At 40.0% G+C, this 27319-nt stretch overlaps 1 protein-coding gene across 1 annotated transcript; it reads right to left on the bottom strand.

Annotated features, from left to right (window-relative positions):
* Positions 1 to 7636: 7636 nt before the first annotated feature.
* On the bottom strand, positions 7637 to 26009 carry LOC104942057 (photoreceptor-specific nuclear receptor-like). The gene is made up of 9 exons (XM_010767253.1): positions 25945 to 26009; positions 25347 to 25497; positions 24760 to 24863; positions 24494 to 24635; positions 24345 to 24418; positions 23873 to 24051; positions 23232 to 23472; positions 22424 to 22529; positions 7637 to 8106 (listed from the first exon to the last, which is right to left on the bottom strand). The coding sequence occupies exons 1-9, from the start codon at positions 26006 to 26008 to the stop codon at positions 7974 to 7976; spliced, it is 1194 nt and encodes a 397-aa protein (XP_010765555.1). The 5' UTR covers position 26009; the 3' UTR covers positions 7637 to 7973.
* Between the last annotated feature and the right edge of the window lie 1310 nt (positions 26010 to 27319).

Below are 27319 nucleotides of genomic sequence, written 5' to 3'. Positions count from 1 at the left end.
AGAAATTACAGGTTTTGAGGTTAAACACATTGCATTTTTCAAAGACTGATTATACTTTTCTGTTGCATTTACTGCATTCTATTTTAATGCATACTGTATATGCAAATGGCCTTTAAACTCCTTGGGCTGTGCCATAAAGCACAGTGTTTTTGTTGAATGTGTGACTTCATATTTATTCCATTTTAAAGTAAAAATGTTGTGTACATTCATCGACATGTATTGCTTTATTATTGAATCGTTTGAAGGTTGTTTTTTTGGCGTCAGTAATCAGTGTAATAAATGGTATATTTACTAGTGGTTTAGCGTTTACCCAGCCCTCTTGTTGTCATCCTGCTATTTTTCAATTAATTAGTTTATTACTTGACCTATTTACAATGTACTATCAAATCCAAAAAGACAAATGTATTGAATGAACTTCATTCAAAGCATATATCATATACAATGATTATTTAAAATCTAAAGGTTCTGAGGGGAAAAGAGAGACTGAGAATTGAGCAATCATTCAGTATTCCTTTCTCAAAACTTTATTGAGGCACAGTTAGTGGAGAGTAAGCGAGGATATTTCAACACTTTGGTAAATCCTACTACTACCTTTGTTACAGGGGTATAAAACCAATAAAGACAAATACAGGCCCAAAGTTACTCTTTAAGTCAAGAATATTTACCCAAGACGCAGCATACAGGACAACAGACAGCATGCAGGCCTCCTAACATAATACTCTTGGAAATACGACAGGATGGACACATGACCCAGGTACAATAAGGCAATAACTTCACAGAGGCGCTCATAAGTGCCCGTACTGTTACACACTGCAGTACATTTGGTGGAAAATACTGAGCTGTCCACATTTACCAGCAACATAGAGAGCTTTTTTCAAACACCAAGTTTTATTCAACATGAAAACCGTTTTTTCTTCATAGAAATTGCTCACAGTACAACTGAAAAGCTCATAGCTCTGGGAGACATTGTGTTTCACTTTGAAATAACACAGTTTTTCTAAACGTTTAAACTCTCATGAGATGACTAAAGCTGGTGAAGGGAGTTATTTTTGGCATTATTGGACAAATAATTCATAACAATCTTTTAGCACGCTTAAATCCATGTTGTACCTCAACAAAAACATATAATTGTTGATAGTTTAATATGATGCTAACCATTACCGTTAATGGCTGTATCGAAGGAGTAGATCACAGAAGGCTAAACTATAAGTACATTTTCTCCAGATCTCTGAAACTCTTCTCCTATATCGTCACTCTCTTTGTGATCAGTTTGTGTTTCATTTTGGTTTGTTTTGCAGTGCAGGCAATTGTTGCCAATGCTGGCATAGCAACTTTTGCCCTTCTTTCTGGCCTTTACCGAAGCTATGTGAACGGATAGCTACTTGAAATGACCTTTGATTTGCCCAAGTCTTTTGTCATGGGCTAGATGAGACAATGAGCTTTCCTTGTTGGCCTGTCTGAGTTACATTATGCTGAAAGCTTATGATAGAATATTTATCCAATGAAGCCAAAATAAATCATCTCCAAACTACTGCACAGAGTATTGGTATATTTTAGTTACAGTTAGCACATTTACTACTGCCTAAATCTAGTCAAATTTCAGTTTGCAATGCGTTATATTTGTGACACAAGCTTTGTTACATTTTTACACTCTGAAGAAAGTCCTCATCCTGGTGCCATATTGGCAGCAATCAGAGGTTTTTCGTGTACAATGATACATTTGTAAGATTGTTTTCAGGCCAAAGAAAAACTTTTCAGGGTTTTTGTCTGAAAAGAACATTTTGGAAATTCATTTAAAACAAATAAACAATAAAGCCTTTATGTTCACTGATACACATGTGTATTATTACATGACTGTTTAAAACTCTATTCTGATTTACAGTATGTTATTTCTTAATTGCAGGCCGCTGCTATAAATAACATAGTCATGGACGCAGTTCTGATCTCACAACACAGCAACTAGACTATTTCTTTAAGCAAATCAATAAACATTTTAAACTCTATGAAATCATTTTTAATAAAAAAATTGCGTAAAGACAGTGGTTTCTTAAGTGTGGAGCAATGTATTCAGCAGTATAATGTACAGAGAGAAGGTAATTATTGCAAAAATGAATAAATAATGTGTTATTCGATACTTAGAGCTTGGAGGTTATATTTTCCAGTTGTTCTATTATCAAGTGGAAATCCAAACAGATTATACAGATATTTGGTATAGGTGGACTAAAAGATAGTTGTGCTAAAAGATTCAGGTTTTCTTACTATTGTAATTCCTTAAAGGTCCCATGTCATGCTTTTCCGGTTATTACCATATTATTAACCGTCCCCTTGTGTGTTATGAAGGTTTTTATACATGTAAACGGTCTGCAAAGTCACAAACCCTCAAAGTACACCCTGTAGCGAGTCCAATCCGTGGAGCGGGTGCTAGTGGAGCCCCCTCCCCCNGTAAATCGCCAGAACGCCGACACCTCCTCATCTCCACCGCTCCCATGTTTTATTTTGTGTTGCCATAAGTTAGTCTCTCTGCGTTTCTGCGCTGGGCTATTAGCCCAGCGCAGAAACGCAGAGAGACTAACTTATGGCAACACAAAATAAAACATGGGAGCGGTGGAGATGAGGAGGTGTCGGCGTTCTGGCGATTTACTCGGAAGGCTTCAGTAGAAGCTGCTGGGAGTCCCAGCAGCCTCTACTGAAGCCTTCCGAGTAAATCGCCAGAGAAATCGCCAGTCCCTAACTCCAGGGACTTCCGGCCGGGGATTTTGGGCGGCAGCGCCGTGAAGTTGTTAGCGTCCTGCCAGTAAACCCAAAGCAGAAGAAGAAGAAGTGACGTCAGCGTCTTCATTTGCCTAATCCACCCCCAGGGATTTATTCCGGTGTGAACGCGTCCCGTACATAGTTCATCAGAACTAAAGAGTTCGCGGTGTGAACGCGCCTAAAGTCAAAAGCTGATTGGCCAAAGTCTTGGAAAAAATTCCAATTCTCAATATCACCTCTCTAAGTCATACTTTACTCTTCCTCCTTTAGGTAAATATTGTGAACTTATTTGTGTTTCTTTTTAATTGGTGCTATATATAGCTTTTGCCTGCTAAAGTATCTCATTAAATTCAATTCACGAAATAACAAAGCAAAGCAGCTTTGAAAATGCAATTGGAAGTTGTAATAAAGCGACCAATCAGACATGAGAACGTGCATCAGAAACTCATTCTTCAAAGAGGATACTTCAGACTATGATGCCTTGTTATTTCTGCTGCAGTGACCCAGTATTCCACATTATTTTCTGAACAGGGAAATCGGTCAATGTCCGTTCTACAGTATGAGAAATGTTCTGACCAAGGTAAAGTGGCCCTGACTTCTAAATGACTAAGAACAAAATATGGCAAACATCATTAAATGAAATGTCTGCCTAAATCAAAGGAAGCAGGATGCAAAAACTTTAGAACAAAACCTAAACCCTTTGTTTTCTAGAGTTGTTTTATGGTTTGCTCATTTAATGTTTGTGCAAACAGAGCAGAGCCAGCCACTTTGTAAGCTGTCTGAGGCTAATGTGTTGCTATACAACGTTCTGATTCACTGTGAAATACATTATGGCCAAATGATGGGGCATTTTCCTTTTCCAATTTTGATATCTCTGTTTTAATTTCATACTTCAATAGTTTATTTATTTGACATCACTTGGCTATAAAGGGTCACAACACTAAACGGTTGGGAACCAGCACTCTAATACACCAACACTAAGCAGATGTGCAATATACTTACAGATATCGACAGCATGCATATGTGGAAGAGCCTGCCTTCCGCTGTGGGGTCACATGGCAATATAACTCTGATAAAAAAACGCAAAACACTTTGAAATTAAGTAAAAGCTGAGTTATTTGCAGATATGGCACAACATGCAAATACTTAAAACAAGAGACACTTATAATTTCAATTGCTCCAAATTTTGCTTCTGCCAAAATAGTGCCACAGTTTTATGATTTTCCCATTTGATAAATGTAATTGCGACTGATGGGTATATGTACTGTACATATAATCTATATCTTTAAATGTATATGATTGCATCTCTGAAAATGTTCCAATTAAAAGAAATTTCACTTTTTTCTGCACAAAATCACCAAACAACCCTTTGACACCATCAGTTCTGCTCTTTTTTATCTTCAGGTTTTATACTCACTCTTTGGGGGGTTTGGTTGGCTCTGCGTTGTTTGAGTACCAGTCTGAATAATCATAATAAGAATATTCAAAAGGCTCAAATTCCACCTTGCTGGTATTCATGGCCGCTGTTCAGTCGAGTCAAACAGGATGCAGTGGGATGATTAAAGATCCAGAGGATCCAGGAACCCTCGCTCAGCGACCTGCTGGTGCTGAAACGTGTCGGGACAGTTTGGACAAAACACCCAGAAACATTCCAGGTCAACAGAGAGCTCAACAGCAGATTAACAGCTGCACAGGGGGGAGTGTGAGGGGAGAGAGAGGCTCAACAATACAGCCTGTAATAGAAATTCAGAAATCAATTTAAAAGGTGCTTTTTTTAAGTGATTTTGTTTTTCTTTGATGCGGAAGTTAATCTTTATAATCCTGGCTTTATAATTCAAATTCAAAATATTTGATTTTGATGCCACTTTGTACTACTACTGAGGGAACACAAATAAATAAAGACTTAAAGTCTTATTTAAGTGTTGATTATATTTCACATCATTTATCCAAATCTGTAAAGTAAGTAAACGTATTAAATACATGTAGTGGAGTAAAAGTACACCATTTACCTCTGGATTGTAGTGGAGTAGAAGTACAAAGTAACAGAAACTGTAAATACTCAAGGAAAGTATCTCAAAATTGTACTTAAGTTAATCTACTTAGTTACTTAGTTATTATCTCAGTTATTGTGATGGCACTTTTCTTAAGTTTTACAAACCAAAAATGTAATGTATTAATAGATACAAAATCAGTCAGCAGATTATATATACTAATTGCAGCCTTATTTAAATATATTTAATCTAAGAACGTTTTGGTTTATGCCTAAATGTCATGAATATTGATCTCTCTTTTTGTGCCTATGAACATTTTCCTGTTTTTGCTGATGAATTCAAACACCAAACTATCCAAACAAAAGTTAAAAACTAATTTCATTAATTTCCTCAATCACAAGAATGATGTTTGATACATTTGAATGTTATATGTGTGTTGTTTTCATGTTGAAGCACTCTTGGTAAGATTAGGCAATGCAACGTGGTTTTAACCTGTTTGCCTCGCTCCGCCTGTTACTAGAGAGACTAATCTTATAATAAGATGAAAATCTCTGATTTAAACAGGGGCAACCTTTGTGTGAAGAGAGCTTAGGAAAGGCCAAAATGAGAATGTGGATGGTTTGACACGTGAGGTAAGACTTCAGATTAGAATCACTCCAAACTAATGTTTTACTTGTGATATAAAGAAAGAAATGTATTAAAGGTGCCAGCAGCAGATTGACTGATCACCTGAAGACGTACACAGACCTTTAATCTTTGAAAACTGGAGCATAAAGATGGATTCAGTGATTCCAGGACATTTTGTTCTTCACTTGCATCATGAAGATTATTTTAAGGTACATTTCCGGCCATTTGAGAGCTGAAAGGGTCTTAATCTGGATGTGTGAGCTCACTCATATGAAAAAGGCCTCAGAGGGCCAGCTGATCTGATCCCAGGATTTTCTGACTGAGGGCCTTGCACGTGAGGCTAAAACACTCAACTGCTGCTGCTACATAAAAACCAATGAAACGCAGACACATGTGCTGGAGGCTCTTAAAGGTATACCAAGAAGTTGCTCTTAAAAAACCAAGCAAAGCTCTTTCCCAGAGCCGTCTGTTGAGATTTCACTTGAACTACTCACTTACAAAGTAAAACAAATATTTGTATGCATGTAGCTCTGCTCCTTTGATGTCTTCAATGTGTTTGAATCAGAGGGTAAAGTAATACTGAGTGACATCTCTTATCAGACTGACATTTTATTGAACACCAACACTCGCTTCAACTATAACCGTCTGCTTTCACAACTCGTTTCAAAGTGGGGAACCATATTTCCATTACATTGTTATAATGTCACTATGCAGATGTAAAAACCAAAAATATAGCCTCAACTTTAACTCAGTAGATCAAGAGAAAGACAGGAGACATGTCTGTCCTTTTCTAAGTGATGCCTTTTGTTTTTTTGATTTGCTGCTGTCTACTTTTTTGCCATTTGCTTCTAAGCACAATCTTTTTAGCCATACTAGTCTCTACCTCTTTGGTTCAGATGGATTGCCTTGAAGTTTTGTAGAAACATGGTTCCCAGAGGAGAAATCCCAATGACTTTGGTAATACCCTGACTTTTTCTCTAGCTCCAAAATTCTGATTAGCAAATGTTAGTATACTAAAATAAGAGGGAGAACTTGATCAACATCAAACCTGTAAACATCTGCATGTCAACATTGTCATTGCAGGCCGACGTAAGCCTTCACCTCAAAGTACCAGGTAGGCTTTTTAGCGTACTGTAAGTTCTGCTCTACAAACCAGTTTTGGGCCATTAGGAGTCGATGTAAGTCCGTAGGCATCTTGGTATTCTTGGCTCTAGAAGTAACATGCGAGGATAGAGCAAAGTACAACTTAATGCCTATTTCTAAGGGGAACAAATCATTTTAAACTTTCATGAACTGAAAACACACTTTGAAAGGGTTAAAGGTCATACACACGGACACCTAAACCAGTCAACACTGAGGTAGTAACATGTCAATCACAACATTGCCCCGCCCTTTAAATGGGACCAGGATTTGACAAAGTGGAGAAAATGCTGAAATAATAAAGAAAGATTGAAGCCAACAATAGAGACCATAAACCCAATGAGAAAAATGTTTACTAAGGTAATAAAAAATCCCAGGGTCAGTTTCATCCCACAGGCCATAAGACTGTTAAACACCTGAACTTTTGAAACAACATCCACAACATTCATCTGGCTGCAATTTCGAAATTATTTATCTAATTTATCATATTCAATCACTTGTATATAGACTCTTATTGCACTATTCCACAATTTCACAATTTTACAATTTTTCTTTTTGTATTTACTTGCACTATTTGTTCTGTTTTTCTGTTTTATTGTGTTGCACTGTTGGAGGAGCCTGTGACCTAAGATTTTCATCGTCATAACTACACTGTAGCTATGTACGTACGTCCATATTGGCTTCACTTTTCAGATTGCTGCCTGATAATTTGACCTGTGAGGACATGGTCGAATATTATAAACGCTGTCTTGCTTGTCAGACCAGCAATTTTAAATTTCCTAAATTGTTCATGAATTTTCAAATGAAAGCTNCCCAACTCTGTGTGTGTGTGTGTGTGTGTGTGTGTGTGTGTGTGTGTGCATGTTTGTGTGTTTGTTAAAACTAGACAGAAGAGGGCACTATTTTACTACATTACAGTGTGTCCAGTTCTCAGTAAATTCAATTTTGATCCATGCATTACAGCTGACACATAATTCATGATTTTCTTTCTTTAAACATGTCTATCTCTATTTCATACAATGAACCTTTACCCCTTTTATTAATTATGAACCCTTATAACTGAACGTCTGATGGCTATATGATCTCTTGTGAAACTCTTAAAAAACAGTAAAAACACATTTTCCAGCATTTTGTCTTTATCAAGGCATGACAACATGAATATTACACATTAATAACAACAGGATACAGTCCATCTATCACCAAACAAATAAAGATCTGCACCTCTGACACAAAGTCTAAATATTATACAAATAGATAGCAAGCATGATGATAAGAACTGAATTCAATTTCCTTTTCAGAATGACCTGATGTGAAAACAACAAACAAATAATAAAGTGGCCTTATAAAATAACAGCACGCAGAACCTCTGATATATATACAGGAATACAAAGCAAATAACTGTGAAATAACATCCCTCCACAAATGGAGATCATTAGTGAGTGCATGGGTTTTGGGGTGATGGTTTTAGTTTTTGAACATGTCACACAACAGTTTCTCCATGGGAGTGTTTCCGATGGTCCTGTGGAAGAACAGCAGCTCTATCCGCTCCGAGTTCACAAAACGCAGAGAGGGAAGAAGAAGAAGCAGCTTTCCAAACCTTTAATAAACACAAGGAAGAAACATATTATCAACAGCATACAAACAATTAGTTGCTCATCATTAAACCAACTCAGAAAACAAGTATTGATAAGAAAATTGCAAGTCAACATACAACTTTGTGAGTGCTTAGTGCTGATTATTAAAATGTAACAACATTTGACAACCTGTCCAAAAATAGCTTGGACTGTTACAACCTCTTAGGCCCCACGGACCCGGTTCCGGGGCCGAAATCGCGTCATTTGCAGGAAACAACGTCTAAGGAACCTTAATATTTTATAAACTATAAATATTTTATATCCATATAACGGAAAAAATCTCATTTAACTGATCTTTTTCTTTTAAAAAAAAACACACACAATGCTAACAGTGAGCCTCTGAATTAGCACCGAGCGAAAAATGCTAACCTATTACTGCACCGAAAATCACTCCTAGCTCCCTTATTACTTACCCTAGCTGCAGATCCAACACATCGCTTATGATCGTAAAGACACAGAATCTAACGGTGCTCACCTCAACACTGAAAGATACAAACTCGCGACGTTATCAACAAAAACGCACATCAAAACAAGTGGCGCTAGGTAGCCCACAACGCTAACATGGCTTACCTTCGTCTTTGTCTGGTCTAAACTGGTCTTCAATGGCATTAAAACGATAACAACGATGATGTAGTTAATCCATAGGTTAATATCCAATGTGACTGTGTTCCCTTTGAAATGTTCTGATAATCTATAAGCAATAAAACTGCAATTCCGTTTTAAAATAGTAGAGCAGGCCATTCTTACGCTCTGTAGCTNTAATTATTGTTAAAAACATGACAGTATAACCATAAAATATGGACAAAAAGTAGATAAGAGAATAAAAAAACTAATTGATATTACTAAGTATATTTCCACAACGAAATGGAGTGACTCGACTCCAACTAGTCTCGGGCGAGGTCAGAAAGTCCTCTCTCGAGATATTTCGAGGGGGGGGGGGGTGCCGGCGAAATGTATCATGTTAAGGTTACAATTATTTTCGTGTGCTTAGGACATAGCAAAAACCCCTCAAACTAAATAAAATTTTACTTTGTGCTTATGTTTAAATTTGGATATTAACGTGTGATTTTGGTAATAATTTTTTTGTTTGTTAAGGTGTAATTTGCGAAGAATAGGTTTCGCTTGAATGTATGAGTTATGACACACGTTAGGGGTGTCTTCCGTTAAACCCCACTTCACAGGAAAGGGGTCTCTGTGTTGCTGTACGACTGACGTCACCCAAACTTGGACACTGGGGACTAGGCTTGTGGTTGCGAGATAGTGACGTCGGTGGTGCGGAGACCAAAACCGACCCCGCAAGTTGAACTAAACCCCCCCCCACACGGTATACCCAACGACATACGTTATATCCGCATCAAGACAATCCATATTCTATTATTCTACATGAAAGCAACTAACTTTTAGCCCGTTTAACAACAACAATACTTAATCTTTTAGAAAAATTAAGATTGAAAAAAAAAAAAAAGAAGGTGTAAAGCCGCGGGGGCTACCCAACTAACGCGGGAATACGTAAGCGGATATGACGGATGACGGTTCCCGGCCGGTTAACGTACATTACATCCGTCCCTCGAGGATCGGAAATAAACCACACAGGTCCCGGAGTAAATACTACGGCACGCATCCTAAGTCACCCTTCCAACGAATGCATCAATCCTTTAGGTTTTTTATACATGTCTTTACAAGGCTGTAAAAGGATAAGTGATTATGTAACGTGCATGGCCGCTCCTTTCACGCATGCCGTGAAGGATGCGGCCAAAGTGAAATATTTAGTGTTAGCTGAGCTTTACGCCACGTCGAAAACGCCCGAAGTGCATTGCGGGTATAAACGGATATTTATCAGTTTCTTTGCCGGGTAAGTAAGTAAGTAAAACTTGACTGAAATTACTTCTTCTAGCGTCTATTTACTGCTGATTACTTGTCGATTTTTTTCTGTACGAGTGTGGCACAGTCTAAGAAACCAAATAAAACCCTCATCCAGCTCTATTAGTATAACAAACCACCTAACGTCAAACTTGCTCCTCATCGTCGGTACCTCCAGCCTAGACAGTGGTTTTATTTATTTATCACAGGCTTTTTCCAATTACTGTTTTTTTTATGTGTATCCGGATTGGAAGGAGTCCGTCACACAAACATGCCTCCTTGTCCTAGTGGGGGGAACTACCCCGTGACATCTTTACTAGCCTCTTAGGGACGCCTCACCTCAGATACTGCTGACCTAAGACTTAATAAACAAACATAAACCACCAAACACAGGGTCGACAGCTAGTCGACACGCGTCGCAGAGGTGGGTCGTTCAGATTATAGGTTTGTCAATTTCCTTTGATTGTTTGATTACACAACACAATATAATCGACATGGTTAAATGGTTATACCACAAGAATCAAAGGTATGGAGGACACCAAAATGCTCGTTGAATAGTCAGAACCGTTTGTAGCTAAATTTGCACGATCATATATTTTTGTATAAATGTTGGATATCTTTACGTTTACAATCCTCAAAACGCACCTCCTGGCGTGCGTTCAATCATAAACATATTTAGGTTGTAACGCATCTTTGACCGATTGCGGTAAACAACTCGATAATAGGGAAATATTACTCCGGGGACCAGTGTCACAACACGCGTGGTACACTGCAGTGGTGTGTCGCTGCCGTGCGTTAAAGGTGGACGTCGACAGCCGGACAAAGAGTTAGAGCCCTATGACAGAAGCGGCCATCAGCGCATGAAGGTTTCAGTGAAGAGTCTTTGTCCTTCGTTCCATACGAAGTTGCGTGCCGAAGCCTTTGCTTCTTCTTAACTTGTCCGATTGTTCACTACGGTGAGAGAGTTGGCCAAAGTGTATTTGCACATGGCTTTTATTTTATGGAGTGCTACAGGATAGATTAATAACTATGAACGAAATGAAAGTGCCTTGTGGTAAAACCACTTATTGTTGTTTACATTCGTGTCATTGTATAAATGGTTGTGTACAAGATGCGGTGCATGGGTATGAATGTAAAATTTGACACACGACGCGAGCCAAGTCGGTAAGGGCAGTTGCAAAAAAAAATAACCAGGCACGCGTTTCGTAAGCACCCCTAAAATTCCGGCGTTTCCAGATGGCTACACGTCAGAGCTCTAAAGGGGGTCGGGTCCTGCGCCGGAGACAACACGACAGTTTGAAAGGGGAGTGATTTGTAAAATATCCATAAATAAAAAGAAAATCTGCTTACAGTTCTGTTTCATATGGGTGTTGAGAGATGTATCCATAGATCTCCTAATGTTGCTCTCAAAGTGCACCAGATTGATGCTTTTAACTTCAATATTAAAAAATAATAATCTTCCCGGGGGAGCATGCCCTAGAGGAGGCTAGGTCCACCCCCCACTTAAATCATGTTCAAATGGATATGAAACTAAATACAGTTGCACACATCTTGTGTCCATATATTTCTGTTTTGGTGGTCATGCCACAACCGTGCACGTGCATGCATGCGCGAGTCACAGTGAGTGTCTGCATGTGGGGGGGGGCAAATTGTTCAGGGCCGGCCCTGTGCAATTTCATTTCATTCAGCTGACGTTTTTACCCAAAGTGACTTACAATAAGTGCAATAAACCATGATGATCCAAACTGTGTACAACAAAAAAAGTGTACAAATAAGCCAAGCCATTGTCAGTGCTTGTGCAATAGTTTCTAATGGGCTGAACTCCTAAGTGATTTTTTTTTTGGGACAAGGTACAAGCAAAACAGCTGGGTTTTCAGTTTAAAACAGACGATCTGTAGACATCCTACACATTTGTGGCAGAGATAGCTAACATGGACACAATGTGCAATAGAAAATGAGTTACAAAACCATTGTATTCTTATTAAATAGCCACATGTACAGTACATTGATATCCTTCAATATCAAGCTTCTTTGACCAATGACTCCCACACAATACTTTAAACAGATAAAACATTCTACTCCTTCTTTCACAATTCCTCCATATCACCCGTCTCTCTGGCTCCCTGGACTGGGCGTAAGATCTGCCTCTGATAAAAATAGAAAATCTGAGAGCGACAGGAAAGTCCAATCTGACACGCTGTCAACATGATTCCAGTACTCCCGACTCAGAGACAACCCTCTTTGGAGTTTGTCAGACAAAACAGCAAAAAGCGAGGATCAGAACTCACTGCTGCTACAGGTGCATGTCTACCCACAAAGATAAAAGCAGCAGCATCATTACCATTTAATACCAGAGTTATACAAAATAACTGGAGACCAAAACAGCGCTGAAAGAAATAGTAAATATTGCCATTGTACTCCTCAGATGGCTAAATAACTGCTGAAGTGTCTGTTAGATATGTAAGGAGATGATACAAACACGCTGTTCTGCTTCTCCCAAGTGGCCTACAAATGAAATAGCTTGTGCTGTTTCATTTGATTTCTTACTGTTCATTTAGTAATGTAGGTCACTGCTGCTGTGCATACGAGTGTGTACCCACGTCTCCTTAAGTGTATTCTTTGGCACCATAAGTGTGCTTACTCAGACTCTTAACACAACGCTCTATTCTTCCAGCTCTCCTTATGATTTCCATGACTCGGCATAGGGCCTCTCTTTACCTATAAAGCTGCATTCATCTCCCACAAGAACGCTCCGGGTTAAAGGGTAAAGACGAGAGGTCGCAGAGCGGGACATAGTTTATGCCGTTTTCACACGTTTTGTTGTTCATTACAATGCTGCCACTTTTCTGTGTTCCGGGTCAGAGTGAGCAAAGACATTAACCTCTCCAGTTGTGTTGTTCGGCTCTCATGTTTAAAATTGCCGTTTGTGATTTTCTACTCCCAGGTACGGAAACAGGTCAACGAGGTCGTTGTCACATTATGTTCACTGAAAGAGTTGGCACTGTTGTTGAATAAAAAATAACACTTCCGTGCAGAAAATGTGGCAGATTCTGTTTCACATTTTGTGAAGTGCCGTCTAGTGGATTTCTACCCACAGATGAGTTTTCACAATTGTATCTGTAGTGGAACATTAACTGATCCATGAGAACATGTGAATGAGGTATTACTGAATCACACTGTTTGGAACAATACATCTCTTTTTTGAAAATCATGTGACATTTTTGAAGTTGTATGTGCCATAATAGCCCCATATATTTGTGATAAGGTGTGTTTTTGCAGGAGGCAGATAGGGTTTAAACCAACACCTATTTTGTATCTCCTGAGTAGATGGATCCAAGTGAGGATTAACAACCTACAAGACCATGCTGAGAGACTTCCTGAGTTTCCCACAGAGGCACAGAATGGACAACAGAGCCAGCATGTACAACTGTGAAGATGCTGTGCCATTGTCTAACACTCTTTCTTTTTCTCTCGCTCTTGCTTTTTGTTTCTTCTCATAATTGTATCTGCCTCTCCTTCTTTTCCCCTCCATTTCCCTCTACTTCTCTCTCTCTGCCTCTATCTGCTCGTCCCAGGAGACAGACAGAGGCTTAGCGGGAGGAAGCAAACACTCCTCCTCACCTGCCAAAAGTCTAATGTTAATTTAGCCACCCGCCAATCAAAACCATAGGATACAGCATGAGAGTGTGCGTGAGTCTGGGTGGACAGATTATTTCAAGCTGGACAATAAACCTCTAAAGTCCATAAAACCAAATGTGATACAATGAGACTGACAAGGCCCTACTATGTCTGGTGTAGAACAAAATACAAAAGAAACTCTGCAGGATTCCCTCCAGTAGACTACAGTGGCAAATTAAAGTGGAAGTATCATGAAAAAGACAATTTAATTCAACAAGCACTTCAGATTTGGCTTCCCTTAATAATTTAGATGCAGGCTTATTAGAATATACCACCATCTGAGTATCTCCATTAGGCTTGAGACTACTCAAACCATATTTTTCTAGTTAGCCAATCAGATCCGACTGGGCTTTTTGGGGTTTCACAGAGAGGTTGATTAAAGGTATGTTCAGGAAGACAGTATCCGAAAAGCACAAACATTTAAGCATGTAAACTGTTCTAGAAGATTTCCAAAATACACAAACATGAACCTGAGAATGAGTATAACAAGCGTGTCCCTTTTAAATGTAAGATTCATTGAACCTACAAGTAGGTTTTTAGATACATACCAAATATATATATACAGTTATACTATATATGTTTTCTGTAAGTCCTCTCAACAGTCATGAAAACTCTACGATCTTTCCACAATGTCTCATCCATATATGAAACAAACAAGTAGCGTTGTTTAAAGTGGACCTATCATGCTATATTTGAATAATATATTGTAGGGCCATACCTATATAACACATCTGTGAATTTTTTTTCAAAATCCAAAACAGATCATGCATTTTAGCCATGCCTCATTTCGCCCTATTTGCTCTATTCCAGGCCTGTCTTCACAAGGGCTGATTCTGTGGCAAATGACCTGCAGCTGACCACACCCCCCTGCAAAGGAGGGAGGCGAGGCACGAGCGTCATGTTACCATGCTGTTACCATGCTGTTACCATGCTGTTACCATGTCACGGCAACCTCTCATTCCCCTGATAGGTGGAGAGTTGCCCATATAGGCAGAGAAACCCGTTTGTCAGAACAATTTCAAATCTGTATCAGTCTGTATCAGATCCGTTACAGCCCCGTCTTTAGAGATTTGGGTATGGAGGAAAAGAGAGAGGGTTGTGTTTTCAAGACGTAGAAAAGTGCATTTTGAATGATAAGTCCCCTTTAAAGTATGTACTTTAAACAGCGCTTGCTTTATTACATCTCTCAATCCGTTCATCTGTCTTGCATGACTTGCTGATATAGCCATATGGTAAATTCTTACCTGAGCCCACCCGTCTCTCTGACTCATTGTCATTCCTTCTGTCTCTCTCTATACTCACCCCCACACGGACGGATGGACGGACACGCTCGGACACGCTCACACACACACACACACACACACACACACACANCGGGATGGGAAAACAGAGAAGGGGTCGACCTGCACGGACCCCCTTTGTGAAGGATCCCTCCAGCGGAGCGCCGGCCGTAGGGATTTTGATCCACGGCTTGTTGGAGTTTTGACTGAAGAAGGAAAAGCTGGCGCTTCCTCCTCGCCGTAAGTTGAGGGCTCAGGGGGACAAAGGGGTAGACCTAGAACCAGATGGAGGGATTATATCTCTTCGCTGGCCTGGGAGCGCCTTGGGACTCCCCCACGTCAGAGCTGGTTGAGTGTGGCCAGGGAAAAGAAAGTTTGGGGCTCTCTGCTGGAACTGCTACCTCCGAGACCCGACCACGGATAAGCGGGAGAAGATGGATGGATGGAAGGTACTAGTCGAGGGTCGGACTGGTTCAATGTGTATTACAAAACGTATTGAAATGAATTTATTGCACTTATTAAACCTGGAACTAACAAAGCTTAAATGATTGCCTATAAAAACAACATTAAACATTAAATAATCAGCTGCATTCATTTCTTATGGCTTTATCTGCAGCTTTTCCAGAGTCATTTCTTATGATTACATTTTTCCACAGGCCAACAACAACTTCAAAAAAACTATGTCCCTCAAGAAAAAAACAAGCATGCCCTGTTGTCTCAAGAAAAAAAGTTCAAAAAGAAACATCCATGTAAACTCAGTGTGCTGCTCTGTGATGCTAGTTCAAGCAGATACTTGGCATCTCATCTTGGGTGCAAGTTCATCAATGTTTGGGGTCAGGCTCTGAGCTGAGGACACCCTCAGGATTGAGTGAAGGTGTGCGTGCAATATACTGGCGGGCCAGATCTAATAGTAATTTGAAATTATCCTGCGGGCCGAAATTAAATCCACCACGGGCCGGATTTGGCCCGCGGGCCTTGAGTTTGACATGTGTGATGTAGAGGATAAAAAAAGCTGTGACAATTAAGGTTATTTCCAGCGCCTCGCTTTTCTTTCTGGTAAAAATAGCTGCAAGAAGTAGATGATGAAGAAGTTAAAGACATCCAAAGTTCCTTGAATAATGTTAGAATGACAGTTTTAAGGCCAGTTTTATTTCCTCTTGTTTGTGTATGTTTGTTCCTGAAAAAGAGATAGACTAAGCCCAAGAATAACCTCTAAAAGACATCATTAGCCTACATTAATGACTTTTTAAATAAATTCTTACTTTTAATACCACCTACACCTTCTTTTTATTTCCTTTTGTTCATGTTTGATTTGTGACCCTGCAGTGAGATCAAAGGTCAGGGAAAGGTACAGACGAGCACCTCGCATCAATCTGATCTAATACGTTTCACACACTCCAAACTCTCCTTGAAAAGCTCTTTATTAAAGGGAAGGTCTGAAACATGATACAGACTGCATTAGAAACTCTGCATCCAAACACCTTTTTCCAGAGAATAAACAACATGTGTATGTGCCCCTTTCTCTGACCTGCCACTCTCTCTCTGAACAGGTAAAGGCGACCTGATCGGGGCGAACCTGTCCTTAGATGACCGAGTGATAAAAACCAACGCAGACGTGAAAGCTCTGACCTACTGTGACCTGCAGTGTTTGAACCTGAAGGGGCTGTATGAGGTGTTGGACCTCTACCCTGAATACTCACACAACTTCGTCCAGGACATCCAGCAGGACCTCACATACAATCTGAGGGAGGGGCAGGAGACGCACGTAAGTCCATTTAAAGGGGACCTATCATGCAAAATGCACTTTTGTACGTCTCTTATACATGAATATGTGTCCCCGGTGTGTCAGGGAACTCACCAAGTGTCAGAAAACACAACCCTCTCTCTTTTCCTCCATACCCAAATCTCTAAAAACGGGGCTGCAACGGATCTGATTATTATTTGAATTTTTCTGACGTCAGAAAAGGGTTGCTCCGCCTATATGGGCAACTCTCCACCCATCAGGGGAATAAGAGACCGCTCGAAAGCACTGGAGACGCTGTAGTACATATGCCAGGCCTGTAAGTGGCGCTGTAGTCTGCCACAAAAGCAGAATCAGCCCCTGCAAAAACAGGGCTGGAAAAGAGCAAATAGAGTGAAATGAGGCATGGCTAAAATGAATGATCTGTTTGGTATTTTGAAAAAAAACCTTCACAGACATGTTTTATATAGGTATGGCCCTACCATATATGTTTCAAATATAGCGTGATAGGTCCACTTTAAGTGTTTATCCTAAATTTCAAAGATGCAGCTGTCTTTAATTATAGTTTGTCTGAGGTGTGTTGTCTTTGCAGATATTCACCACATAATCCACAGCATTCTTTAAAAGTATCAGATCCTTCAAACTGGCTTTCATCTTGATTACATTTCCTTATGAGACCTTAGTTAAAAGTTTTTAGTTTTCATGCTGCAAGTGGACAATTGTCACTGTAGATTACGCAGGTTTTGATATGGATGGATCAGGACAGAAAGAGAGAGACTTTCAGAATCTCTTAATCCAGAGGGGACACAAATTTATGTATAACAGACATGAAAAAGTGGATTTTCATTATATGGGACCTTTTAAAGAAATAGTAAATAAAACACATTTTTGGTATTTTTTCCCAACATGTCTCGGCGAAATTGTATTTTTGACTTTTTATAGGATTTTTACCCTTGTTTTAATATTCATAAACCCTGATAGTTCCTGATTTATTTATTCTTTTATTGAGAAAACACCCAAAAGTAAATAAGCCCTTAGTACTGCAATGCATGATAAGTATTTTTTACATACTTGCTTATTTCTCTGTGTAATGAAAGTACAGTAATAGTCTGCAAGAATGACTCATGGGTAGGGTAAGAGGAACGAGGAAGGCAAGAAGGACTGTAGTTTGGTGAGGTATGAAGAAATTGATTTTGAGGCAGTCTGGAGAAACCAAGGGCAAAAAAGCTCTAAAATAAGAAAAGTGTATATTTGTGTGAGAGAGAGAAGGAGGGCAAAAATAGTCAGGGCGCTTGGAGAAGCTCTGCTGCTGTAATTACACTCAGGTGTTTCTGTCTCGCCAGCCCAAACACCACTGGCCCACTTACACACACACACACACACACACACACACACACACACACACACACACACACACACACACACACACACACACACACACACACACACACACACTACATGCCGCAGGGCTTTTAGTCCACCTAATGTGCAGAGGTGCAGTCCCAAACCTCAGGACTGAGTGGAGATGAAATGAAGACGGGAGGAAAGAGGCAGCTCAGGATGGATGATGTGTTTGTGCCCGAGAGGTTGAGATTGCTCTGGTATTACTGCACTACATTAGAGCACAACAACAACAAAAACGTGGCTGTATCAAGGTGAATTATTTTCCATCATTGAATCACCATGAGCCATATACTCTTTTTTAAACGACAGCTGAACATTGTGAAAAAAGCTCCTCAGTAAGTTAAAACCGAGAAAAGGAAGGCGACATCTTGATTGCTTTTTCCTTTCAGTTCATTTTCTGTATATTTCTCTTCCAGGTTAAGGCCAGACTGACCACAACAACTCTGGATACTCAGGTAACTTACTGCAAGCACTTTAGCAGACTTAAACATTGATTGATGATCAACAATCTAAAGGTAATATGCCCGGTTGAGATGGGTACCATTAATTTAAAGACTTGTCAGACGTGTATCACCTCATCATGTTTGTTTATACCAGCCTGCAACTTAATCAGCCTGCATTGGAAAATAATGAAACTCAATTTAATGTTAAACCACGGATTGATTTTTCTATCGCTATGAAAAGTCTCCGGGGCGACCCGTCACTAGACCTCCATCGCTGATAATGGACTCAATCACTCAATAGATTTTTTGGTAGATGAAGGATCAATTCTGCACAGGGGTCATTAAGACCTTCCTCAGAATAGAGGGCGGTGATGAAATGCTCTTTGAATTTTGAGAAGCTGCACTGTAATACAACATAATAATCTGTAGTCGGATATTTCACCCCATAAAATCGATTCACCTTCCTGAGCCGTTAACCTCTTGTGATGTTTGCGTCCTCTGATCGAGTCGGGTCGTGTGTCGTTGATCAATAGGTCACTGTGGACCTTATTTAATTGGTTGATCAGCTTATGCAATTTTGCACAACTGAAGACCCTTGACCGAAAGAGGACACATGGCCTCTGTCAGAGTTCACCTGTGCTGCCGTCATTACACTGAAGGTCACACGTTTAGTCTAAAATGTTGATTTTGGTCAAATGTGTCACTCTTAAAAGCAGCTGAGTGGTCTTTTTTTTGCACTTATAAGTCATAAGAGGATTGCTTACGTTTTAAAATACACCTCTGTGTATTTCAGGGTCATGGTATAGCAGTTCAAACACAGCTTAGCATATTCAGCATCTTCAGAGGAAGCAGAAAAAATGAGGTGTCGAAATTTGCTGTGACACACAATACTTATTGTATTGTCTCCTCATCAAGGCTGATGCTTCAGATGGAGTAAATCAGCATGGACATATTTACATTTTAATGTCAGCAGAAAGATTGTAGAATAATCAGCAAAAGTTCCCCTAGCATCCACACTCAAAGGATGTATTTCAAAATGTTTTCAAATTACAGGCAATGTATATTACTGTAGTTGCTATTCTTTTCATGAGTTTTTTAATTATTTTGTTTTCAGACTGTGCTGAAAAGGAACGGACGAGTGGGTCAGGGCTTTCTGCCCATCATAGAGGCACAGGAGGAACATGAGGAAGATGAGGAGGTGGAGGAGGAAGACAAAGCCCTCTCTGTGTCATCGGAGCGAAACCAGGCGGTGAACCTCGGGGACACGGGAGGGAAGACTTTGCTGAGCCGATCCAGCCAGAAAACCACCGAGCAGCCCAGGAGGTCCCAGAGGAAGATCCAGGGAATAACTCTCACCACTTTAGACCCGTCCATCCTCAGCCCCAGGTGGGATTGATCACCATTGATTTGTCTGTTTGCCTCCGACAGCCTGTGTCTGTTGCAGGTCGATTTCTGTCTATTTTTTGTTTTAGAAATTTTACAATATGGCAACTTAATAATAATAACCATATAATGAATCACTTATTACATCATCTAATAACATATTTGCTTTCCTTCACACATATTTGTGTCTCTAGGATAGTGGATGGCACTGAAGACAGTGAGGGGACGGAGGGTTCCCTGGTTTTCCCTTTCTCTACCGGGCGGGGTTGCCCTGTCAGTGAACCAACCGGTGCTCCAGCATCTGCCACAGGTCCTCCCATCCTACAGTACTCAGCAATATACTGCTTAAATATTTCCCAATACATTTACAATCCCGTCAACTCCCAGCTGGGAAGTGAACAAATGTTCCATTCAAATCCCTACTTCACAGTTGTATAGTGAGGGTGATTAATGTGAATGTGTACTTACTGTTAATTCATATAGTCTTCATCCGATGCAATAGCTGCTCGGTGTATATTTGAAGATCTAATTCAGCACTTGAAGTGGTTTGTAACTTTTGATTTTGTGTCACAGATATTCTGCAGATCAGCACGGCAGAGTTAGCGGCTAAAGCAGAGGAGACGAGAGGACAACTGCAACACCTAGACCAGCAGGTGTGTGTGTGTGTGTGTGTGTGTGTGTGTGTGTGTGTGTGTGTGTGTGTGTGTGTGTGTGTGTGTGTGTGTGTGTGTGTGTGTGTGNTTTGGGTGGATTTTCCATATCTCTGGCCCCCCTTCTTCGATTTTGACATGTGACATCTCTTTCTGATTGTTACAGCCAATAGAATCGAAGGGAAATCGTCCCGCGACGATTTCCCTTCGATTCTATTGGCTGTAACAATCAGAAAGAGATGTCACATGTCAAAATCGAAGAAGGGGGGCCAGAGATATGGAAAATCCACCCAAATTGCCCCAGAAGAGGTTTTCTTTGCTAAATCTGTCTAAATAGGTCAAATATCACTTGTTTTGCATCAATCTTGATACAGGGTACTTATTATCTGTTGTACTTTGGATTCCTAAAGCTTTTAGTCTACTAACCCATCATCCAAGGTTAGTTTTCACTATAAGTACAACATATTTTTGGACGGACACTATAATTTACAGTTTTTTACCATGTTCAATCTGAATTTTCTTTAAAATAAAAAACATCTATATTGATTCTGACTTTTCTACATCCAACTCACAGGTTATCATTACCTTGAGAAAAAAGATGATTAATTTAACCCTTTTAGAGGGGAAGATATGGTCATTTGTTCTGGGAATATCATTTTCGAGCCTGAAACCTGAAAAACAGGCTTGGGGCTTAAGAGTACTGCAAAACTCCACAAGCCTAGCATTCATTTAAGCTGGCCTTAAACGATTATATGTTATTTATTATAATGTAAGTCAAAGTAAGTCAAGTCCTCATTTCTGTGAAATAAGTTGGATGGAGCATTTATATGAATCTTCTAGTCATACATGTCAAACTCAAGGCCCGCGGGCCAAATCCGGCCCGTGGTGGATTTGATTTCGGCCTGCAGGATAATTTCTAATTACTATTAGATCTGGCCCGCCGGTATATTGCAAGCACACCTTCACTCAATCCTCACTTTGTCAGAGCCTGAGCCCAAACATTGATGAACCTGCAACCAAGATGAGATGCCAAGTATCTGGCTTGAACTAGCATCACAGAGCAGCACACTGAGTTTACATAGATGTTTCCTTTTTGCAATTTCTTTCTTGCGACAACACGGCATGTTTGGTTTTTCTTTGAGGGAAATAGTTTTTTTGAAGCTGTTGTTGGCCTGTGGAAAAATGTAATCATAAGAAATGACTCTGGAAAAGCTGCAGATAGAGCCATAAGAAATGAATGCAACTGATTATTTAATGTTTAATGTTGTTTTTGTTTAATATGTACAATAAGTTCATTTCAATAAGTTTTGCAATAAACATTGAACCTGTACGGCCCTCGACTAGTACCGATTTTTAAATGTTGGCCCACTGTGTATTTGAGTTTGACACTCCTGCTCTAAGTAGCTGGCCAAAATAAACAAATATGTATTAAAAAATCAAATCCCTCCCAAAAGCTACACAGATTTTTGGTAGCAGAAAAAGTTTCAGTGATCTGAGACGAGGCTTGCTCTAACCTGTTTGAGTTCCTAAGCCAAATTTAAAGGGTTTCCATACTAAAAACTGTAATATGTGTTTTTTAATCATTTTAAGCACAGATTTGAAGAAGAGCAATCAACTACAAAATAATAGAAACACTGGATGATTCAGGGAGTTTTGTCTTTCTGACTGGTAGATGATAGACAGAAAACATCATCTTCATCTTCATGTTTTGGTAATGTTTGGTGTATAACGTCAATTTGGCCTTTTTGCCCTTTAATATACATTTAAGAGTAAAAGTAAAGGTGTATATTTTAGTATCCATGCAGCACCAAGGCAGTGATGTCACAGGACAGGGGACATACCTGGCAGGTTGACTGGGGTAGTGTGAGCGGATGTGTTGTCCCAGCATCACTTGGGACTGATCCTGCAGGTTCTCCACTTGTTCTGGATCTTTTAAACCACGAGTCTCTGCGGAGGAGAGCAGACACAAATATGAGCCACACATATCCAGACAAACTGCAGAAATATACTGAAAGGATGGCTTTGCAATATGAGCTGGTGCTACTCTCCACATAACTACACTCAATTATATTAACAGCTGGAAAATGGATAACTGAAATGAACAGAGGAAACACAATGAAGTCTTTAAAGTTATAACATTTTATGTCCTCAGTAAATATCAAAACCTGATCATGTGGTTGGTTTGAGGTTATGTTTTATATATTAACGTTTTCTTTTTAGGATTTTGGAAGCAAATGTTTTATGTATTTTTTATTCACATGTGTGTATAATGTAAGATTCCCCTTGACTGCCAGGCATTTCACTCCGGGGATCAAATAACATTTGAAAGTTAACAAATTATAAAATATTATAATAGTAATATTAAGCTAATATTTTCGATGTTTTTTACAGGGTAACACCAGAGGACATTTCAAAGAAAGTGTGAGAGATTCATCCTCTTTGGAGAATGAATATCCTTAGTAAATGTTACGGCAATCTTTTTGTATATTTATATTATTATATTTTAAAGCTGATAAAGCTTTCACGGTAAACATTTTTAATTATAGGCCTTTAGAATCTTTTTACAAAATCTTATTGTTGCTTTGCAATGATAACACTAAACAGATTCTTGAATGACTTCTGGATAAGTAATAAATGATTTGGCCTCACCTGGCTTGAACAGCACGATGGCCTTCAGGCAGGCGAACTCAGTGGGATCGACAGCGAGGGCCTTGAAGCGGCTGAAGACCTCCTGCAGGAGGCGTAGGTCCAGGCCGGTGTAGCTGGTCTTCCCCTGCATGCCGGGGCAGAGGTCCGGCAGGGAGAGCAGCGGGCAGCTGTCCAGAGGCAGAGACCACTGGATGGCACAGAGCAGGAAGAGCTCGCTCCACGCCTCCTCCAGCAGGATCACCTGGTGGACAACAACAAGAGTCCTAATGTAAAAACTGTGATTCAAATGTAGCTTTGTTTGGAGCCTCACTGGTTAGTCAAAGCTGTTACAGAGTTATATGGAAGCCCATTATTGCCAAAAAGTTGTTAAATGATCATGTATAGTTTTTGCTAATAGTTAACTATCAAGCACGAATTATGATTTTTTTTAAAATTTTAATTCAAATTAATTACTTCAGTTTAATAATTAATTGGAAGATGGACTTTTTTTTAACACTTTTAGTTGCTGTTTACCAACACAAAAAAAAATCTGAAATTAATCAGGTCCAAAATCTGACTCTGCAACAGCGATTGGGTTATATTTTGAATCTATAAAGATGTTTTTATTTTACTTAAAGACCTGCAGTGTGTTATGAGTCTACCTGGTCTCTGAAGGGCAGGTTTGAAAACACGGGCAGGTTCTTCGCCCACTTCACCGACATGAAGAGCAGCCTGGCCGAGGTCTCGTACACATTCTCCGAGCTGGACGGGTACAGAGCCATGTGGTACTCCGAGGACGCTCGCTCCGGCTCGTTGCTCGTTACGTCAATGTTTTCGTCAACTGAAAAGCGGAAATGTTCAAATTAAATGGTATTGCTTCATGTTAACACTAATGTAGCTGTAGACCTTGTTACATTTAAATAAATTCAATATATTAAATGTTTTTAGACAAAATCCTGCCTACCCTATCCAATAAACATACCTATAACGTTCTTGTTCTAAATGAATGGCTTGAATTTACCTACATGACCGGCTAAAATGCCAAAGCTGGGGTTACAAACACATGGAATAATTCCAATTCCAAATAAATGATCCATTCTTTCTAATGTGATGTCAAATCAAAACCCTCCTCACCGTCTTCGGGCTCCAGCTTGGCGCAGGTCTCTGCCGTCATGAGGCTGGCCATGAAGCGGTGGTTGTTTTGGGGACTGGTGCAGCGCTGGGGGGCCACAGAGGAGGTGATGGATATGGAGGAGGTGATGTGGGGCCACGTGATGACAGACGATGAAGAAGAGGAGGAAGAAGAGGATGAGGAAGAGGAGGTGGGCTCCCGCGTGGTGGCCAGGTGCTCCTTCTCATGGTCCACGTCGATGGAGTCCAGGCGAACCTGAGCTGTGCTGCGGGGCTGCCGCTCGTTCTGTACTGCTGCAGAGAGGAAGAGGACAGGGCGCGAAAAGAGGGAAATCATTTTGAAATAAATTTAGATTCTAACAGTCAAAGTTTGTAAGCATTATTTGAGGCATGTTTTTGAATGTTTAAAAACACTAACCATCCTTATTCATGCCCGCCTGCAGGCACTTCTTCAGCCGACACGCCTGGCACTGGTTGCGGTGAGCTTTGTCCACAGGACACATGCCTGTACTGGCCTGGCACCTGTTAACACACACCCAACATGAAACACTGTAGTTATAAATACACACTTACAGATTTATGATTTTTATCTGAAATTCACATTCCTTTTTAGATGAAAAAAAAAGGCCACCTGTAGAAACCATGAATTACACTAGTTTACAATTTACCAAAAATAAAACAACAGCCAATAGTTATTATAGTAATTCATGTTAATTGGCACTTTTCAATCATTTTCAATCATACAAGTGTATATTTTCAGGTGACAAATTCATTTATTTAACTGTTTAATGCATCCTAATTTTGTTCTAAAAGAGCATGAGCTTATTTAACATACATGTTGGATTTGTTTGATATAACTACATTTATTGGCTTTGAAAATGTTACAGATAAGATGTTTAAAAAAGCATGCTGGCCTCCCATAATGCATCTCATAAGACTTGAGAGTGATGGTGAACTTGGGTTATTCTTTATCTATGAAGTTAATAAGGAGTTTCTTTCTCTTGCCTGTAAATGAGCCTCCTCCTCACGCTACGTTTGAAGAAGCCGCTGCAGCCGTTGCAGGCGTAGATGCCGTAGTGTTTCCCGCTGCTGGTGTCTCCGCACACTTTGCAGACCAGAGCCAGGCTCAGAGCTTTGCCCGGGGACGGACTCTTGGCTTTGAGTCAAAACACACAGGGCCGAGCGGTTAGTGCCATTCATGAGGTCTGGTATTGTTTCATAAGTGTGCCTGCCATCTGTACTGCCAGCTCACTCTACTGCAACAGCCGGTTAGGCCTGAAAATCTCATTTAGTAAATGATTACAAACAATAACATGGCCGGAGGCAAATTAACAGCAAAGACAAACGATGCAGGGATACTGATATTAATCCAAATAAACCCATTAATTAAACATACATTAATATGTCATCAGTTACAGTTGAATTATACTAATGATATTCTTGCCTTGTTCTAAATTGATTAAGTAGATTTGTGTAAAATTAATGTTTGTCGGCAAGAAAACCGTTTAGCCATGTGTGACATCAAATCATAGATTCTTGGAATAAAAAAGTAAAAATATGAATGTTAATCACTACAAAAGTCAGGTGTATGTGAAACTCTTACCTGCTCTGCTGTCGTCTGTACCGCCGCTCCCAGAAGACTCACTTGGGGAGGAGGACGACATCATGGGGATCTTCAATTGGTGATCCTCCATCATGTCTTTCTTAAAACTGTCTCCAGGAGCAAATGGAGATGCAAAACAGGTTGCAAAAAAGTCCTCTTCTATGAAGTTTTCAAGATACAATTTCCAGGATTGACACACAAAAACTTCAAGCCCTTTTTGTGTGTTTTTAAAAAGTTGTCAGGCCTCCAGTGGTGTCCAGTTGATAGATAGTGGTTTGAGCCTCTGATGTGGGGCTGCAGGTGGGCTGGGGTCCTGTCATGAGCTGGAGCTCACACTTGTTGCACATCAACAGGTTGTGTGTGGCCGCCGGGGTCCGTCACTCTCTGCGAGTGCTTCCTCGGGGGCAGCTCTTCAAAAGGGAGCCCTTGGGGGGGTTGCAGGGGGAGGATTAGCCCCATGCGCTGTGTAAGCAGCATGCCTATTTGTCATCCTCTTAATCTTTACTGTTCATCTGGATCAATCAGTCACATTGCCAGAACATTGGTGCTGATCGGATTTTGATTGTGTCTGCAAACAACAACAGAATAAAAAACAGCAACAGTGAAGACTCCTCAAACCGTCTGCTGGAAGAGTTGTAACTTTAGAGCAGTTCCCATGCAGCTCCGTCTCCTCGTGTCTCCTCCGTCCACGAGGACATTCAGTCAACGCTCCTCTTCGGTATCTGCATTTAAGGGATGATTACACAAGGAGCACATTATTATATGTACGAACCTCTTCAATTTGTATTCCCCTCTTTTTTTGACTCCAAATACCAGCTCCATTTCATACTGCTGTATATTTGATCTGTGTGATTGCCTCCCATTCATAATGACCCCCAGTGTTTGCTGAGAAGCTGACCATTAACTCCCATTCTCTCTGAACTGAAAATCACCCATTTCCTTTTGGCTGCCAAAAGAAACAACCCAGCTAGCGGGGAACGTTCTCACAACTTTGGCTAACGTTACCTATTGGTTCTAATAAGGTTTTAAAGAAACGTTTTAATCTGATGTTCAAAGAACCTTTTTAGGATGTTTATTTTTTCAAATAATGTTCCTATAAGGTTTAAGGTTAACTAAGACATAACGTTTTAACTGAAACATGCAGAGGATGTTTTGAGGATGTTATTGAGGCCTGAGATGGCAAAGTGTTTTTATAAAATGTTCCTTTAATGTGATATGTTAACAAAGGAGGAACGTTTTGCCTGCAACATTCTAAGGATGTGTTTTGGACGTTGTTGTGTAACACATTAAATATGTTCTTTATAAAACGTTCCCTCAATGTTACATGATAACAAATGAAGAACATTCTCCAAGCAACATTCTGAAAATGTTTTCA

The sequence above is a fragment of the Notothenia coriiceps genome, unplaced genomic scaffold, assembly GCF_000735185.1.
Source record: "Notothenia coriiceps isolate Sejong01 unplaced genomic scaffold, NC01 NC01_scaffold00004104, whole genome shotgun sequence".
Classification (NCBI taxonomy): Eukaryota; Metazoa; Chordata; class Actinopteri; order Perciformes; family Nototheniidae; genus Notothenia; species Notothenia coriiceps.
Note: the sequence above shows the minus strand (reverse complement) of the source record. Positions and strands in the feature narration are given on the sequence as shown.

Excerpts from the sequence above, each read along its gene's own strand:
- LOC104942057 (XM_010767253.1), bottom strand. The coding sequence starts at position 26,008 with ATGATGTCGTCCTCCTCCCCAAGTGAGTCTTCTGGGAGCGGCGGTACA. Across the intron at positions 25,498-25,944 it reads TACAGACGACAGCAGAGCAG|CCAAGAGTCCGTCCCCGGGC; the intron begins GTAAGAGTTTCA and ends TTTGACTCAAAG. Across the intron at positions 8,107-22,423 it reads TACCCCAGTCAACCTGCCAG|GTTTGGAAAGCTGCTTCTTC; the intron begins GTATGTCCCCTG and ends TGTTTATTAAAG.